At 45.2% G+C, this 18,945-nt stretch overlaps 1 protein-coding gene and 1 long non-coding RNA gene across 2 annotated transcripts in view; one reads left to right on the top strand and one right to left on the bottom strand.

The window, feature by feature from the left end:
• LOC129059402 (uncharacterized) overlaps window positions 1–16,266 on the bottom strand; it is a 64,180-nt gene extending 47,914 nt beyond the window's left edge. Inside the window, exon 1 of the long non-coding RNA XR_008525264.2 lies at window positions 16,090–16,266. This is a non-coding gene — a long non-coding RNA (uncharacterized LOC129059402). The remainder of the gene's footprint in view (window positions 1–16,089) is intronic.
• On the top strand, window positions 16,254–18,945 carry CCNO (cyclin O). The gene is made up of 3 exons (XM_024247269.2): window positions 16,254–16,953; window positions 17,548–17,733; window positions 18,237–18,945. Exons 1-3 carry the CDS (start codon window positions 16,573–16,575, stop codon window positions 18,720–18,722), a joined length of 1,053 nt encoding a protein of 350 aa, XP_024103037.1. The 5' UTR covers window positions 16,254–16,572; the 3' UTR covers window positions 18,723–18,945.

Raw genomic sequence — 18,945 nt, 5'->3', positions numbered from 1 at the left:
AGTGTAGCAGTGAGAACGACCAGAGGTCACTCTCATTGCCATCTTTGTTTTGGTGGGTTTTAACCGGCTTCTTTACCGCAACCTGTTTTATCAACAAGGTCTTTATGATCTGTATCTTATGCCAACCCCCTATTTCACTCTGTGACTTAGAATGCCTTAACAATCTGGGAATGCAGCCCAGTAGGTTTCAGCCTCATTGTACCCATTCATTATGGAGTTGCTGTGGTTCACATGCCTCTGACAAGCCCAGCACTTTGGGAGGCTGAGGCAGGTGGATCACTTGAGGTCAGGAGTTCGAGACTAGCCTGGGCAACATGCCGAAACCCCATCTCTACTAAAAATACAAAAATTAGCTGGTCATAGTGGTATGCACCTGTAGTCCCAGCTACTTGGGAGGCTGAGGCATGGGAATCATCTGAACCCAGGAGGCAGAGGCTGCAGTGAGCCACGATTGCACCACTGCACTCCAGCCTGGGCAACAGAGCAAGACTCTGTCTCAAAAAAAGAAAAAGGAAACAAAGAAAGTGAAAAGACAACCCCACAAAACAGGAGAAAATACTTGCAAATCATATGCTTGATATAGGACTTGTATACAGAAGATATAAAGAATTCTTACAACTCAATAATAAAAAACAATCCTATTTAAAAATGGCAAACTAGGAATAGAAGGAAATTACATCAATATAATAAAATTAATATATGAAAATCCCACAGGTAACATCACACTCATTGATGAAAAACTAAAAGCTTTTTTTGTAAAAATAGGACCAAGACAAGGATACCCACTCTTGCCATGCTATTCAACATAGTACTGGAGTACTAGCTAAAGCAATTAGGCAAGAAAAAGAAAAAACGCATCTAAATTTAAAAGGAAGAAGTAAAACTCTGTTCACAGATGACAGATGACACAATCTTATATGTAGAAAACTTTAATGATTCCACAAAAACTGTTAGAAATAATACATTCAACAAAGTTCCAGCATACGAAACCAACATACAAAATATTAGTTGTTTGTACACACTAACAATTCACAAAGGAAATTAAGAAAGCAATCCCATTTATAATAGCATCAAAAAGAGTAAAATACTTAAGAATGAACTTAAACAAGGGAGGAGAAAGTTATACATTGAAAACTGCAAAATACTGCTGAAAGAAATTAAAGACACAAATAAATAGAAATGTTCACAGATTAGAAGACTTAATATTGTCCATATGACCCAAAGCAGTCTATAGACTCTATGCAATCCCTATCAAAATCCAAATGGCATTTTTTACAGAAATAGAAAAAAACAATTCCAAAATGTATATGGAACCACAAAAGACTGATTGCCAAAATAATCTTGAGAAACAACAATAAAGCTAGTGACTTCACACTTCCTGATTTCATACATATTACAAAGCTACATTAATCAAAACAGTATGGTATGGCATAAAGACAGACATATAGACCAACAGGACAGAATAGAGTTCCCTAAATGGTTCATATGTGTATTCCAGCAAGCTAATACAGAAACAGCAGATATGATAATAATATGCAAATGCAGGTTAGGAATTTTTCAGTCACTCTGAAGGTACTGGGAAATATTTTTCCTGAATGATATACCTTTAACATCCAGATCTTCCACAGGAAAAGAAAACCTAGCCACTCCAACCATCCATTTATTTCAAATCTGTATAGTTGAACAAACTTAGAGACCAAATCCTACCTCTCAACAGAGCAGCCCAATCTGCCACACGCTAAGTGCTTTTGTTAACTGCGGGCCCTTGGTGCCTTTTCTCATAAACTCTAAGCAGCATATGACAAGGCAGCCCTCAACAGCTGCTCTGTTTTGATCTGTACCCTATGATTTGACATCCAAGTAGGCACATTACACATTGTGTGCTGCCCTTCAGCCTTCCTTTTTGTTGCTTTTCAATAGGACGGCTTTGCTTTACATTTGGAACAGGGGTTTATCTTACCATGGTCTGAAGATACTAATTACTGCCCTCTTGGTTGTGAGCGGTAGAGAAAGAAAAGACAGGATAGATCTGCTGAGGTTATGTTAATATATGATACCCCCCTGGGTATAAGGAGTTCTTTCTCCTTGAACATCTCTGGATGCTCATTATTTAAAATCATAAATATTATCAATAACAACAACACAGAGATGCATTAGCTTTAGCTTGCATTTAGTTGGGATATTCATTGTATACAGTAAGCCCACCTCCCACTACTACTCTTTTGCAGGTTACCTTGAAGTAATTATTTTTAGAGGATTTAACTATCAGTATCTAAATATTTGTAGGATTCCTGCCCAACAGAAAATGTTGCTCCCCAAACAAAAACATATTCTCAACATTATGAGAAATCTCACTTAGGGAATAGACTTGCACAACATTAAAAGAAAAATACTGACATGTGGACTTGCAAACACTAGCAACACACAAGAACTTCTTCAAAGAGGCATCCCTGGCTATGCAATTTAAGTAGATACCCATTCACACTCTAGGCCACCACACTTTTAAATCTATTTTAAGAATGTATTCCTGTCTGATATGGCTCACTTTTTTATTTTCAGCCTATCCACTCCTGGCTCTATGCAAGCAGGGGCCTTGTGTGTCTTATCCACTGCTGCAAACCTAGAGCGATGCCTGGTACTTAGTAGGTACTCATTAAATATTGGTTGCGGAGGAACAGAGATAGACAACTATAGTGTCCAAGTACAGTTACATTCTAGTAACCAGAGAAATTTTTAAGAGCTTCCTTTCATGTTATATCTTAGATCTTCTACTTCATGTAAAATATATATTTGTACCAGAAATGGAAGGTGGAAAGATAAGCTGTATTTTTCAACAGGCTAATAGCCATGGCTCAAGAGCAAAGGCACAAACTTCTCTCACTCCTGAGGCCAGCCTGGTTTCAGAGATCTTCTCTTCACTCCCAGCAAGACTGCCAGATATAAGAATTTGTACTCTTTGGCCAATTTAAACTCATCTATTCAGCACCAGAGCTCTCTCTGAAAAGTGAAGTAAACTGTCACTTCCTTATGTGATTGCCACCTAGAAGGTGGCTGGTTCATGGAAATTAGATGGCACTCTGTGGTCGTCACACTCCAGATAGCTTTATGCTTTCTTTGGCCTTAAAGCCTTGCTTCCTTTACTCTATGCCCAAGTCTAGCTCAATTTTTACCTGCCGGCACATACTTGGGCAAGGGGATTCTGCCTGTCTTGCTATAACGTATCTCAGAGCCTTCCAGATTTGTCACAAGAAAGTGCAACCAGCTCTGACCCTGTTGGCTTCTCCTTCCTCTGGGGGCTCTGTCCCTTGGCAAAGCTCTCCTTTCAAAGCAGTGGCCTGAGGACGGACTCAAAGCCTTTCCTTAGTTCTCCCTTCACATTTAATAAATACAGAACAGCACAGGGGTGAATGTCCAAACTGGAATCATACACTTGAATTTAAATACCGAATATTCCACTTACTAGCTTCATCTTCAAGCAAGCTCCTTAATCTGAACTTGTTCTCTCATCTGTAAATGAGGACAACAGTCATACCTATCTCATATGGTTGAGGTAATGATGCAATGCTACAATAAAGTATCATGCACAACTTTATAAGCTAAAGAACCCAGCAAATGTTAATGATAACAGCATCTACATGATCTGCCCTATTGCCTCTCTGACTTCATCTGCTACTCTTTTCACTTCTACTCCAGCCACACTGGCCGCCTTGCTGGTCTTCCACACCCTGGGCTGCCCATGTCTCAGAGCTTTTGCACTGGCTAGTTTCGCTGGCTAGTATACCCACAGATGTCCACATGGCCAACTCCTCCACTTCTTAGGGGTCTCTGCTCAAGTGTTACCTTTCCAATGACCAGCCTATTTAATGCCACAACCTGCCCACTGGCATTCCCAATGCCCCAGAGCCAGTACTGGTTGTCTTTCCCTGCATCGCCACCCCATATAAGCTTCACAAAGGCAGGGATGTTTGTCTGTTCTATTCATTGATATAAACCAAGTTCCAAAACAAAAAGGAAAACCAGCTTATATTAAGCTATTCTTGCATTGCTATGTCAAAAAATACCGGAGACAGAATAATTTATAAAGAAATGAGGTTTAATCGGCTCACAGTTCTGCAGGCTGTACAGGAAGCATGGTGCTGGCATCTGCTTATCTTCTAGAGAGGCCTCAGGAAGCTTACAATCATGGCAGAAGGCAAAGGGGAGCAGGCACATCACATGGTGAAAGCAGAAGCGAGAGAGAGAGAGAGAGAGGTGAGGGAGTGGGAGTGGGGCAGGTGCTGCACACTTTTAAAAGACCAGATATCATGAGAACTCACTATCACAAAGACAGCCCCCCAAGCCATGAAAGATCTGCCCCCATGATCCAAACACCTCCTACCAGGCCCCAACTCTATTACTGGGGATTACAATTCAACATGATATTTGGGCAGGGACAAATATCCACACTATAGCACAGTCTTGCATACAAAGTTACACAGTTTTGCTCCTGGGGTGCCTGGGTGCTGTTTCATTCCATCCACTATTTTCTGATATCCATATATAATAGCTATTGCCACTTTAAAGGCCTCACCTAGGGTCCCTGCTCTCTAACTTTCAGCCAGCTGCATATGAACAGTGTCATTTTTAAAACAAATGACATATCCATACAGCTCAAAATTAAAAAGGTAGATGAAGGTACACAGTAAAAAGTCCCTCTTCCTCTTATTTCTGTCTCCTAATCTGCCAAATCTTCTCTCCAAAGACAGCCAGTGTAACCAGTTACTTGTGTATCTGTCTAGAGAGATTCAATGCACATACAAGGATGTGTGCATATGTGTATATACATGTACACATATATACATATATATCTTTTATACAAGTGACAACATATTAGACATGCTATTTTGCATCTTACTTTATTTCAATCCTCTATTTTGAAAATCTGGGGCTAGCACGGTAGCTCACGCCTGTAATCCCAGCATTTTGGGAGGCCGAAGCAGGCGAATCATCTGAGGTCAGGAGTTCGAGACCAGCCTGGCCAACATGACAAAACCCCATCTTGACTAAAAATACAAAAAGTAGCCAGTTGTGGTGGTGCATGCCTGCCATTCCAGGTACTTGGGAGCCTAAGACAGGAGAACCGCTTGAAGCCAGGAGGCAGTGAGGCTGCCATGAACTGAGATCACACCAGTGTACTCCAGCCTGGGCAACAGGGCGAGACTTCATCTCGAAAAAACAAAAACAAAACAAAACAACAACCAAAAACCCCACGAAAATCATTCCACATCAGTACAAAAACATTTGCCTCATTCTTTTCAATGGCCGCATAATATTCTATTTTTTGGATGTCTCTTATTGAGGACAATCAATGTTTTACTTCTAACAAGGATATTGCAATAAATATAGTTTTATAAAGTCATTTTGCATTGATGTATACTAACTATCCAGAAGTAGAACTGCTGAGCTAAAGACTAGGTGCATTTTAAATGTTTACAGATCTTGCCAAATTGTCTTCCAAATGGTTGTAATTTATATTACAACCAACAACATATTGATAACCTATATCCTCTTATCAAATGTTTGGATTGTTATCAATTATGATAAAAGTTTGGATTTTTCTGAGTTTCAGCATCTTTTCATATAAGACATTTTTCTTGTAAACTACTCAAATATTTGTTCATTTTTCTGTTAGAGTGCCACACTTTTTCATACTGATTTATAAGAGCTTTTTATATCTTAAGAAAATTATGCCAATCGCTTCTCGGCCTTTTGGCTAAGATCAAGGTAAAGAAAATTATGCCTATATCTGTGATATAAGTTAAAGTATTTTTCTAGTTTCAACTTTTTTTTTTACTTTCCGTAATCAAATTTATAAATCTTTTTTTTTTTTTTTGAGATGGAGTCCTACCCTGTTGCCAGGCTGGAGTGCAGTGGCACGATCTCGGCTCACTGCAACCTCCGCCTCCCGGGTTTAAGCGATTCTCCTGCCTCAGCCTCCCGAGTAGCTGAGACTACAGGCGTGTGCCACCACACCCAGCTAATTTTTGTATTTTTAGTAGAGACGGGGTTTCACCGTGTTAGCCAGGATGGTCTCAATCTCTTGACCTTGTGATCCACCCACCTTGGCCTCCCAAAGTGCTGGAATTACAGGCGTGAGCCACTGTGCCCAGCTAAATCTTCTTTATTTTTTAACAGTCTCTTGGTTTTGTGTCATACTTCCCTATTCTAAGAATATCACAAAATCTGCAGTTTATCACTTTCAAACTCACCATTGACAATGAAGAGCAAATCTCCTGGATACCCCAATACCAGGGTGGGGTAGGGGGATGCAGGGGAGTGGCAAATCCAAGAAAGAGATTTCCTTCCTGCAAATTACCAACATCTTTCCCTTTATTCTGGCTTCTTTTCTAGAAAGCTCACTTTTTCTCCAAGCAAATGACACCAAGAATGACCTCATTCTTCAGATGAGATTCTGCTCCCTATATCCTGGTATATGGTATAATGAAGCTACATAATACCCAAAACAAGTTTGATAGTATAACAAAATCTTGACCATATCATAAGTAAACTGCAACACACTAAATGTTACACACACAGTATCAGGAAGGTTCCTTGCTCCTGACAGCCCTGAGTCTACATGGGCAACACCACCATCTAAAGGGAATCCAGCAGAGTAAGCATCAGGCTACCATCACAGTTTGACGAAATGCTTGCAAGGCCCACTGAAACAAGTCACTTAGTATCCCACACCATAACAGAGTTGAGGCCTGGACTGGCTTCAAGCATAATTATGCTGCAGTGCTTACTACCTTTTAGTTCTTGATGTGCTCTTCTGATCCAGACCCTGGAAGGACAGAGGTTGCTGCTGGAGACCTTTCCACCCAGCATCTGAATATGGCAAAGAGACTTAACCTTTACAGAAGTAAAATTTCTTGGACCAGGCACAGTGGCTCATGCCTGTAATCCCAGAACTTTGGGAGGCTGAGGTGGGTGGATTACTTGAGCCCAGGAGTTCAAGACCAGCCTGGGCAACACGGCAAGACCCAGTCTATACAAAAAATATATATACTAAAATTAGCCAGGCATGATGGCATGTGCCTGTAGTCCCCAGAGGCAGGAGGACTGCTTGAGCCCAGTTGGGGGGTGCAGGTGAGGAGGCTTCAGTGAGCCCTGATGGTGCCACTCTAGCCTGGTGAGACCCTGTCTCAGAAGAAAAAAAGTAAAACTTAAATGTTACACCAGGTGATGTTTATTTGGAGGGCTAGACCTTTAGTTCAGTACTCAAAGACCAGCTTCAGATCTCAAAGTCCAGTGGAACTATAATATGAATAGTAGCCTCTTTGCAACTATAAATACACACACTCCCTATAAGAAACCAAAAAACAGGTATTAGTTTTCCAACCACCCTGGATGACAAAAACACATATACCTTATACCTTAGCTAGAAAAAAACCATAATTATAGCAGCAACTGATATTGAAAACTACATGAACATATTATATGTCTTCATTAATCCTTATAACAATCTTATAGGATACGCTTACTATCCCAATTTTTTAAACACTAGAGCAACAGAAATAAAAAGGTTGAATAACTTGCCCAGGTTCACAGAGCTAGTATACTGCACACAGGATTGAACTCCAGAAGTCAAACTCCAGAGCCAAAGCTCTTAACCACTGCACAGTACTGCCCGTGCCAGGCAGACTGCCACAGAGAGGAAGGAATCTGAGGAGAGTTGGGAGAAAAAGCACATCTATGCATGAGGAGAGAAGCAGTGCACTTGAGCGTGTGTACTGAACTTTTAGTGAACTGGGGATTGGCAAAACTCCAGGAAGGCAGGTAACAAAGAGATAGCCTTTTTCCCAGGTGGACATTTAGACGTGTAAGTCAAACGTCCGGGTTTTTAAAATGTGCTAAAAATTCCTGCCCTTTGTGTACTAAATACCAGCAAAACTTGTCTGACTTCAAGTTATATGTCTCAATCTTGATGCTTAAATACATTAATAGAAAATAGAGTCTTAAGTAAATATTAGAATTTTTGGTGACATCAAAACTGAGTTTAAGCATTATTTTAAGGTGCTAGCAAACGTTCACATTTAGGTGGCAACCTACTTTGTTTGCTAAAACAAGGCACTGTCAGTAAATGCATTGTTCCTACTTCAGCCCCCATCATAGAGCTGGAACACGGTGAGGGTGGGGGCTTTTGTCTCAAACTGAAGTGCCAAACTGGAATTAAAAAAAACCTCTGGTTCCATCATGTTAATACTGCCTTTCAGATTTTATAAACCATACCTGAAAACAAACAGGTCAAATCGTGGTTAAGCAGCTTTTGATGTGGAAGCCTGAGTTTAATTCAGTTTTACATTTTTAAAGTATTTTAGGTTTACCTAGTGCATTTAAGGAGCACTGGGCCCAGGTCCCAGAGAGATTAGTAAACAGAAATTAATTTTAAAGACTTTTCATGGGGCAAATAAAATGCTTTTAACTTAGACCATATTGTTCATACCAACTACAAATACTGAGGAGAGGAAAACGCGGCACTGATATCTCTGACAGTCTTGCTTTAAAATCTCTAGAAGGTGGAGCACAGGACCAAGAGATGTGCAGGGATATCACTTTATTATATGTCCTGTCTAAAACTACATTGAATTGGGTTTCAACAGTGCATTCTACAAAAAGGCAGTGGAACATTAGAAAAACACTGTGGTGAGACGGAGGGAGACACAAAATTTGTTGTTTAATGTCAATTATGGTATTTACCCTTATTCATTGCTAACACCCAAATTCACATCTCTATCCTCACACCTGAACTCTCAATTTGTGTATTCAAATACCTGTTTTACCTCCCCACGTGGATTCCTGGAAGATGTCTCAAGCATAACAGACTCAAACTCCTTATATTCTCCATAAAACCTTTTCCTTCCCTCAATCCTTTCCATCTCAGCTAATGACAACTTCATATCTTCAATTATTCATGTCAAAAAATCTGGGATCATCCTTGACTCTTTCTTTCATACCCTATATCTTTCTCTTTTTTGAGACAGGGTCTTGGTCTGTTACCCAGGCTGGAGTGCAGTAGCATGATCATGGCTCACTGCAGCCTCAACCTCCTAGGCTCAAGGAATCCTCCCACCTCAGCCTCCCAAGCAACTGGGATTACAGGCACCAGCTACCACGCCCAGCTAATTTTGTGATTTTGGGATTTTTTTGTAGAGGCGGTGTCTCGCAGGCAGGTCTTGAACTCTTGGCCTCAAGCAGCCCTCCCACCTTGGCCTCCCAAAGTGCTGGGATTACAGATGTGAGCCACTGTGCCCAGCCCCTATATCATTATACCAAATTCTGTTGGCCTATATTCAAAATATATCCAGAATCTAATCACTTCTCACCATCTCTACTACCTACTATCCTGGTTCAAGGCACCATCATCTCTCACCTGAATTATTTTAATGGTTTCTTAAGTTTCAATTTAAGTGTTTTCTGTTTTCAGTTTAAGTGTTTTCTGTTTCTGCCTGTGTCCTTCTGCCACCCACATGTATTCTCAGCCTGATTAATTCTTCTATTTTTCTTTTTTTGTTTTTGTTTTTGTTTTTGGAGACAGAGTCTCGCTCTGTTGCCCAGGCTGGAGTGCAGTGGCATGATCTTGGCTCACTGCAACCTCCACCTCCTAAGTTCAAGCAATTCTCTGCCTCAGCCTCCCGAGTAGCTGGGATTACAGGCGCCCACCACCATGCCCAGCCATTTTTTTATTTTTAGTAGAGACAGGGTTTCACCATTTTGGCCAGGCTGGTCTTGAACTCCTGACCTCATGATCTGCCCGCCTCGGCCTCCCAAAGTGCTGGGATTACAGGCGTGGGCCACCGCGCCTGGCTCAATTCTTCTAAAATAGTGTTGTACAACAGAAATACAATGTGAGCCACATATGTAATTTTTTTAATTTTTTGAGACAGGGTCTCACTCTGTCACCCAGGCTGGAGTGCAGTGGCATGATCATATAACTCACTATAACCTCAAACTCCTGGGTTCAAGTGATCCTCCCACTTCAGCCTCCCAAGTAGCTAGGACTACAGACATGAGCCACCATGCCTCATTTTTTCCTAAATTTTTAGTAGAGATGGGATCTTACTATGTTACCCAGGCTGTTCATATGTAAATTTAAAATTTCCAGAAATCATTTTTTGTTTTTTTAAGAAAGAGTCTTGTTCTGTCCCCCAGGCTGGAGTACAGTGGCACAATCTCAGCTCAGTGCAACCTTCACCTCCTGGGTACAAGTGATTCTCATGCCTCAGCCTCCCTAGCTGGGGTTACAAGCATACACCACCACGCTTGGCTAATTTTTGTATTTTTAGTAGAGACAGGGTTTCACCATGTTGGCCAGGCTGGTCTCAAACTCCTGTCCTCAAGGGGCCCGCCCACCTCAGCCTCCCAAAATGCTGGGATTACAGGCATGAGCCACTGTGCCAGGCCCAGAAATCACATTTTAAAAACTAAAAAGAAATAGATGAAGTTAATTGTAATAATATATTTAATTTATAAAATCTAGACACCCCTTGTCAGAATCTCTGTCTGCATCTCCCATTCTTCTGCCTCCTTACTCTGCTCTAGGCACACTCCTGTTTCAGGGCCTTTGCACATGCTGTTCCCTTTGCCTGGAATGCCCTTTCCCCAGAATAAGCATGATTCACTCTCTCAACTCCTTCAGGTCTTTGCTCAAATGTCAACTGCTCAGTGAGGCTTTTCCTGACCTCCCTATTTAAAATTCCTATAACCCCATGCCCTAAAGTTCCCATTCCCCTTTCCTGCTTTATTTTCTTAGCTCTTTTTTACCATCTAACATAAACACACATTTATTTGACTATTATGTCTCCTCCCACTAAAACATAAAGTTTATTAGGGCAGGAATTTTGGTCTATTTTATTCACTGTGGTATTCTCAGCACCTAGAAAAGTGCCTAATACATAGTAGGAACTCAAAAAAATTTGATGAATAAATTAACAAATGACTAAAAGTAAACACTGCTTTTAACAATGAGCACAAGCTATAACATCAGAAGGCAGAGGAAATAGGTAAGGATGTCATGATGACCATTTAATGAAGACACGGCTGAGATTCCTTCCTTTCCTACTCTATCTACAGAGAAATGACCAAGGGGAGATAAACTATGCCTTTTCTTGGAAGCAGTGGACAGGAGTCCTAGATATAAAACCTAGCCCTGAGCTTTGAAGATAAGTTTAAGAAGGCTTTTATATCCAAGTCAAATCAATTAAAATAGGTTTTATCCAATATTAAGAGTTGGAAAAAAATGTAAAAACCATCCCCTGAATTAAAAGACTGCTTACGACTGAGATGCTATACTAAGAAAAGCTCCTTTCAAGGTTTGTTTTGCTAAATTCCATGATGCACAGTGGAGCCATATACAAGTTTATATTGAATATTTTCATTAATTCAGTCAAAATTTGGGGGATATTGTTTTAACTAAGCAACATTTGAGAACAAAAGGTAACCACTGGTATTTACATATGTTCATTCATTATTTAAATATTGTCTTTTGGTACTTGCATCCTGATTAAGCTCCATCTTTACAGCGAAGACTTAATTGAATGGAAACATGGAACTTTCTTTTTGACCTTAAACAGACTGACAGGTTTCATTGTTTTAACTGCCAACCCACTTGCCTGAGTACATAAGCCAGACTCACAGACCTCCTTGAATTCACTTAACCTTCAACATGGAGCCCCCTCTGTAATTTATTTCCTAAATCTTCAGAATCTAATATCCTATCTCCATCCTCATTACCCACAATCATCTCTTGCCTGAATTACTGTACCTAACTGGGCTTCAACCTTTGCTTCTCCAATCTATTTTCCACATATCAGCTAGAGTAATTTGATTTTTCTTTTTTTTTAGGCAAGATTTGGCTGTGTTGCCTAGGCTGGAGTACAGTGATATGATCTTGGCTCACTGCAACCTCTGCTTCCCGGGCTCAAGTCACCGTCCCACTTCAGCCTCCCAAGTAGCTGGAACTAGAGGCACATGCCACCATTCCCAGCGAATTTTTGTATTTTTGTAGAGATGGGGTTTCACCTTGTTTGTTGCCCAGGCTGGTCTCAAACTCATGAGCAAAAGCAATCCGCCTGCCTCGGCCTCCCAAAGTGCTGGGATTATAGGTGTGAGCCACAACACCCAGCCTTAAAGTAATTTTTTAAATAAAAGATCTCTCTCCTTTGGTCAGGCCTCTTCAGTGGCTTCAGGTAAAGTCTAAACATTTAATGTAGCTTACAAGGCACTGTATGATCTTACTACTGAGGCATGGTGATTATGGAGCAAAGAGCAAGGCTGTCTAAGTTTGAATTCTGGTTCTGCCATTTACCAGCTTTGTGACTTTGGGAAAATTACTTCTCTATGCCTCAGTTTTCTCGTCTATAAAATGGGGAAAATAATAGAAGCGATCTCACAGGGCTACTGGGAAGATGAATATAATATGCATGAAGAGCATAATAAAGTTCCTGGCACCTAAGTTTTATTTAAGTATTAGCTATTATTTTCCCTACATCTCTTCCATTTGACCCTGTGTTCTAGTCATTCTGTATCAAGTAGGCCCTATAACATTCCAGGAATCATGCTTCCAGACCCTCCCACATCCTGCTACTCTACTTGGAATGATTTCTCCCTCCTCTCTTCTTTCCACCCAACTCCTTCTCTCTTAGCTTAACTACAACTTGCTTTGGGAAGCCTTTCCAGGCCAGGCTAATTGCTCCTACTATGGGTTTCTGTGACATCAGGGCTACCAGATGTCAGGATGCCTAGTTAAATTTGAATGTCAGATAAACAACAAATCATCTTTTAGTATAAGTATGTTCCCTGCTATAATATACTAACTAATGAATAGTTTTTTCTTATAAATATGTCCCATGCAATATTTGGGACATACTCAATGCTAAACATTTTTTTATTTGACATTCGAATTAACCCTGTGTCCTGTATTTTATCTGTCAACCCTAAATCCAGTAAATCCTCTATCAGTAATCCTTTACCACACAGTAATCATTTAAACAAGTGCAACAAGTGGTTCTTTGTTCCCCCAACTACTATGCAGCTCTGTGAGGGCAGGGCCCGTGCAGTCTTACAGTTTTAGACCCGGCACCTGGCACAGCAGGCATTCCAGAAGACTGAGAAATACGTCCATCAAGCCAAAGCTCAAGCACCACCTGTTGGGAATTGACTCTAACTATAGGCAAACTCCCTGGGAGTGCAAAGCACTTTCAGTGTGGTGCAAAGAGAGTCTCACATCCACAGGTGGATCAAATGATGGCGCTTTTTTTCAGAATAGCTCCAGTGTGGCCAGGCGAGGTGGCTCACGCCTGTAATCGCAGCATTTTGGGAGGCCGAGGTGGGCAGATCACCTGAGGTCAAGAGCTCAAGACCAGCCTGGCCAACATGGTGAAACCCTGTCTCTACAAAAGTATAAAAATTAGCCAGGGATGATGGCAGGTGCCTGTAATCCTAGCTACTCAGGAGCCTGAGGCAGGAGGATCACTTGAACCTGGGAGGCGGAGGTTGCAGTGACCCCAGATCATGCCACTGCACTCCAGCCTGGGGGACAGGGCAACACTCCGTCTCAAACAAACAAAAAGAATAGCTACAGTGTGATAATACTGTTGACTCCCCAATGACAGCTTTAAGGTGACCCAACTATTTTACGTTCAAAAAGGACATTGAATTTTCACATCTATTTTACTTGACCCTCAAGGCAAATAATAATATCCATATTTAACAGATGAGGAAACGGAGACTCAGAGGGGGAAATGTCTTGCCTAAGATAACCAATAAGACAGCCACAGTTTTGCCCTCAGGAGTTGACTTCACTAATTAGATTTTCAAAAAAAGAAAAAATAGGCTGGGCATGGTGGCTCACGCCTGTAATCCCAGTACTTCTGGAGGCCAAGGCAGGAGGATCACGAGATCAAGAGATCAAGACCATCCTGGCCAACATGGTGAAACCTGGTCTCTACTAAAAATACAAAAATTAGCTGGATGTGGTGGTGCGCACCTGTAGTCCCAGCTACTCAGGAGGCTGAGGCAGGAGAATCACTTGAACTCGGGAAGCGGAGGATGCAGTGAGCCCAGATCTCACCACTGCACTCCAGCCTGGCAACAGAGCAAGACTCCGTCTTAAAAAAAAGAAAAAGAAAAAAACAGATGGCCAGGCACGGTGGCTCATGCCTGTAATCCCAGCACTTTGGGAGGCCAAGGCAGGAGGATCACCTGAGGTTGGGAGTTCAAGACCAGCCTAATATGGAGAAACCCCCGTCTCTACTAAAAATACAAAATTAGCCAGGCGCAGTGGTGCATGCCTGTAATCCCAGCTACTAGAGAGGCTGAGGCAGGAGAATCGCTTGAACCCCGGAGGCAGAGGTTGTGGTGAACCGAGATCATGCCATTGCACTCCAGCCTGGGCAACAAGAGTGAAACTGTCTCAAAAAGAAAAAAAAAAAATAGATGAAAGCATAATTAGATTTTAAAAAGGAAAAAGGAGTTGACTTCCTGCCTTTTCACTTTACCACACTGGCCACCTGGGTCAATATGAAAAAATCAGAATTCCTGGATTCTTTCTTCTCACCCAGAAAGCTTCTCTAGGAAGAAGTCTGGTATCTGAGCCCTCTCCACAGGTTCAATTGCTCCTCCCATAATGTTGCTCCTCCCAACAATAGTCTGAGAGACAGTAAGGCCTGGCACCACTCCCAGGGTTTCTTAGCTCGTCTCCCACGTTAGAGATGAGATTATTTATTTATTTATTTTTCTTTTGAGACAGAGTCTTGCTGTGTTGCCCTGGCTGGAGTGCAGTGGCATGATCTTGGCTCACTATAACCTCCACCTCCCAGGTTCAGGCGATTCTCGTGCCTCAGCCTCCCAAGTAGCTGGGATTACAGGTGTGTGCTATCACCCCCAGGTAACTGTTGTATTTTTAGTAGAGATGGGGTTTCACCATGTTGGCCAGGCTGGTCTCAAACTCCTGACCTCATGTGATCCACCTGCCCTGGCCTTCCAAAGTGCTGGGATTACAGTCGTGAGCCACCACGCCAGCCCAAATGACATTACTTAGGGCAGAATAGAGAGCTTGCTCAGAGTTACGGGGAAATAGGAGGAACAGCGGTCAGAACCCAAAATCCATTCCTTTTCTTTCACCTGCATCTCTAAGAGACACCATTCCACCATCTACTAAATTTTCATAGACAGAAACCTGCACTTCGAGTAGGCACATTTGTCAGCTTTCTTCTGGAATGACGTTAGGTGGCTGAACCTGCTCTTGGTTTGGCACCCAGTAGCCTCGCCTCTGGAAAACACCGGGGTTGAGGGTACCTGAGCTTTCTGCCATTGCTAAGTGCCTGTGAGGTTGATTATGGGCTACTTGTGCTCCCGCAGCTCCTTCTCCTATAGGGTCAGAGACCCTCAGGAAGATTCACTCAGGCCAGAGAAGGGATCCAGCTTCTACCAGGACAGGAATTTTTGGACTAAACCCGAGGCGCCTTGAGGAAACTGCCACGCCCGGTCGGCCTGGGCGTCCCCATTCCAGCTTTAATTTCCCTGAGTTTATCACCCTGCAGGAGCGGACGCAGGAAGCAGGGAAAAACCAAGGACTGGGCTGCCGGCGGGGCAGAAGGCCAGAAGCTAATGATCTAAAACGGAACAGGCTGTGAACAATTCGATCAAACTCGAAATGCAACTTTCCAACAATGTTCTTAAACCGCTGTAGCCCCAGCTTACTTGGCTTGGGGTGAAAAGTGTGGGAGAAAGTCTTCACGGCCTGCAGACTTGCTTGCCGACTGAGGTTGATCCGGCAGTTTTCCGTTTTGTTTTGAGCGCGAAAGCCGTGGCTGGCTGGTGGAGCTCCAATCTATTCCGCAGCACAGACGGCCCTTCTGAGGCTCTGCTCCCCGAGGCTGGCGGAAGGGCACTGGCTACTCCGGTACCCACCAGAACAAAACCCACAAACGCAACTGAATTAACACTATTGCTTGTTTGTGTCACTGAAGAAAACTTTTCCTGTGTTGACAGAATTCTAGCCCGACTTTCGTTTGGAACTCAGGATCAGACCTTTACAAAATTACCGACCTGGGTTAGAGGTGCCCGCACGTGTCGAGACCATCTGGCCAAAGACAGGGAGATGCCCCCTGGGAGAATCTTTTATCCCGCGCAGCGGAGCCTCTTGGCTGCGCCCGCCGCAACCCCACTCCCACTCCGCGCGCCGGGCTCCCGCAGCGACCCGGGCTCCGGTTGCCTGGGTAACGCAGGACGCAGGCGCGAAAGGCGGGTGCCTGGCGCGCGCTGCAGCTCCCCCTCCCCCTGGCGGGCGGCGCAGGCGACGCGCTGCCTGCGCCCTGAGGCGAGTGGTTCTCCAGCCGGAAAATCGCGGCTCCGGTGCCGCTCTGGGCTCAGCCAGTAAGAGGCCGGGGGTGTGGTAGAGAGCAGGAGTCGGCTCGGTACTTAGGACCGCGCCAGCTTCTGAGGCCGGCCTCCTTCACACTTTCGAGTGCGCGTTTGTTGCCCGCCGCAGCCCGGGCGTTGAAGGTAGTAAAGCGGCCACTCGGCCGTATCATGGTGACCCCCTGTCCCACCAGCCCCTCGAGCCCCGCCGCCCGGGCGGGGAGGCGGGACAACGACCAGAACCTCCGCGCCCCAGTGAAGAAGAGCAGGCGTCCGCGTCTCCGGAGGAAGCAGCCGCTGCATCCCCTGAACCCGTGCCCGCTCCCGGGAGACTCCGGCATTTGCGACCTGTTCGAGTCCCCCAGCTCCGGCTCAGACGGCGCAGACAGCCCCCCTGGGGCGCGGGGCGGTAGCCCCCTGCCCGGCCCGGCCCAGCCCTTGGCGCAGCTAGATCTACAGACCTTCCGCGACTACGGCCAGAGCTGCTACGCCTTCCGCAAGGCGCAGGAGAGCCACTTCCACCCGCGGGAGGCCCTGGCTCGGCAGCCACAAGTGAGGTGCTGGTAGAGCCAGCTCCCCGCCGTCGCTCTTCCTCTCCTCCCAGGCTCTCTCCTCTCCTGCCGTGTCGGCCCTCCGAGCGCCCGGGCCCGCGACAGCCCAGCTCCGGCCCCGAGTCGAAGCACAAGGGGCCGTGGAGGGGCGTCACCGGCCTCATTTTACAGATGGAGAAAAGTGGGGCGTAGACGGCTTGAGGGGCTTGCCCCAAGTCCCAAGGTGGCTACTGGGGCACGGTAGAGAGGAATTCGTTTCTGGGTTGAGTCCGGATCCTACCGAACTCGGGCAAGTTATTTAACACCCCTGAGCTTCTTTCTTCATCTGCAAAATGGAACCCCTCCCCTTCCTTTGAATTGCTGAGCCCATTACGCGAGGTAATGTGTACGACGCTCTCTGCACAGCGCCAGGTCCCAATCCCGGTGTTCCGGCTCAGCACGGCCCACGCGTTTCCCAGTTTCCATTGCGTTTCTCTTTCTGAAATCTTGCCCCTCTCCGGGGAAGCTCCCCGATTCTTCTTGGCCCTTCCTTCCCTTCCACAGTCCCTCTCCACCATAAGTCCAGCGGGCCCGCCTCCCCCCTCCTTCCCGGCAGGTGACGGCGGAATCCCGCTGTAAGCTGCTCAGCTGGCTGATCCCGGTGCACCGCCAATTCGGCCTCTCCTTCGAGTCGTTGTGCCTGACGGTGAACACTCTGGACCGCTTCCTCACCACCACGCCGGTGGCTGCAGACTGCTTCCAGCTGCTTGGGGTCACCTCCTTGCTCATCGCTTGCAAACAGGTACCTGGGGCATCGAACAGGTACACGCGGCATCTGGGGACGTAGCCAAACTCCCCCGCCACTCCCTGGCCGCCCGTCTCTCCAGCGCGTACGATTTAGTGCTGGGTTCCCAGAACTCATTTTATCAGACATTTGCATACGCATCTATCCCTTAGCCTTAACTTCACAATTTTTACACAAACGAACAATCCTGTCACCGAGCCTCCAAAGAAATAGCCGAATAGACTAATAGCTGTAATCAGTCCCAAATAGCTCTTTTGGCACCTCTAGTCTAGTCTCCGAAAAAGCCTTTAAAATTTCCCAAGCTTTTTTTTTTTTTAGTTGGACAGTAGTTAGATCAACTGCGCTGGAAGTACGCCCCAGGTCACTTACGTGGAAGCAATGGAGAGGCAGAGCCCCGGCTGTCTCTCTGGAAGGGATGGGGAAAGTCCCGGGCTTCATACTGGGGTGGGCCTCGGGCCCGGGAAGCCGCAAGGCGGGGTTGAGTGCGCCCTGTGTTGCAGGTGGAGGTGCACCCGCCGCGCGTGAAGCAGCTTCTGGCCCTCTGCTGCGGCGCCTTCTCCCGGCAGCAGCTCTGCAACCTCGAGTGCATCGTGCTGCACAAGCTGCACTTCACCCTGGGTGCGCCCACCATTAGCTTCTTCCTGGAGCATTTCACGCACGCTCGCGTGGAGGCGGGGCAGGCTGAGGCCTCCGAAGCTCTGGAAGCGCAAGCCCTGGCGCGGGGGGTGGCGGAGCTGAGTCTGGCCGACTATGCCTTCACCAGCTACTCCCCTTCCCTCCTGGCGATCTGCTGCCTGGCGCTGGCGGACCGCATGCTGCGGGTCCCGCGGCCCGTGGACTTGCGCCTGGGAGACCACCCGGAGGCGTCGCTGGAGGACTGTATGGGCAAGTTGCAGCTGCTGGTGGCCATAAACAGTACTTCCTTGACTCACATGCTGCCGGTTCAGATCTGCGAGAAGTGCAGCCTGCCCCCGAGCTCGAAATAAAACAGATCCTTCGTTTCCTTTTAGTCCCTGGCCCGGCTGCTGGACCTCTCCCATAGCCTCAGAAGAGTGCAGTATTGGTCCACAGAGAAGGCTTCAGGACCTGCTTGGTCAGCTGCAGGTTGTAAATAGTGTACGATACTAGCATCTGGTATTTTATTTATTTTGCAGCGAGCACATAAGGAAGCTGAGTCTTTCACCAATAAACAGTTGTGGTTTGCCTAAA

Source organism: Pongo abelii, chromosome 4 (assembly GCF_028885655.2).
Source record: "Pongo abelii isolate AG06213 chromosome 4, NHGRI_mPonAbe1-v2.0_pri, whole genome shotgun sequence".
NCBI classification, from domain to species: Eukaryota; Metazoa; Chordata; class Mammalia; order Primates; family Hominidae; genus Pongo; species Pongo abelii.
The sequence above is the reverse complement of the archived record's forward strand: the minus strand, read 5'-3'. Positions and strand labels throughout refer to the sequence as shown.

Coding starts and splice junctions, on each gene's coding strand:
- CCNO (XM_024247269.2), top strand. CDS start 16,573: ATGGTGACCCCCTGTCCCACCAGCCCCTCGAGCCCCGCCGCCCGGGCG. Junction 16,954..17,547: donor CCCTGGCTCGGCAGCCACAA/GTGAGGTGCTGG, acceptor CCTTCCCGGCAG/GTGACGGCGGAATCCCGCTG. Junction 17,734..18,236: donor TGCTCATCGCTTGCAAACAG/GTACCTGGGGCA, acceptor CCTGTGTTGCAG/GTGGAGGTGCACCCGCCGCG.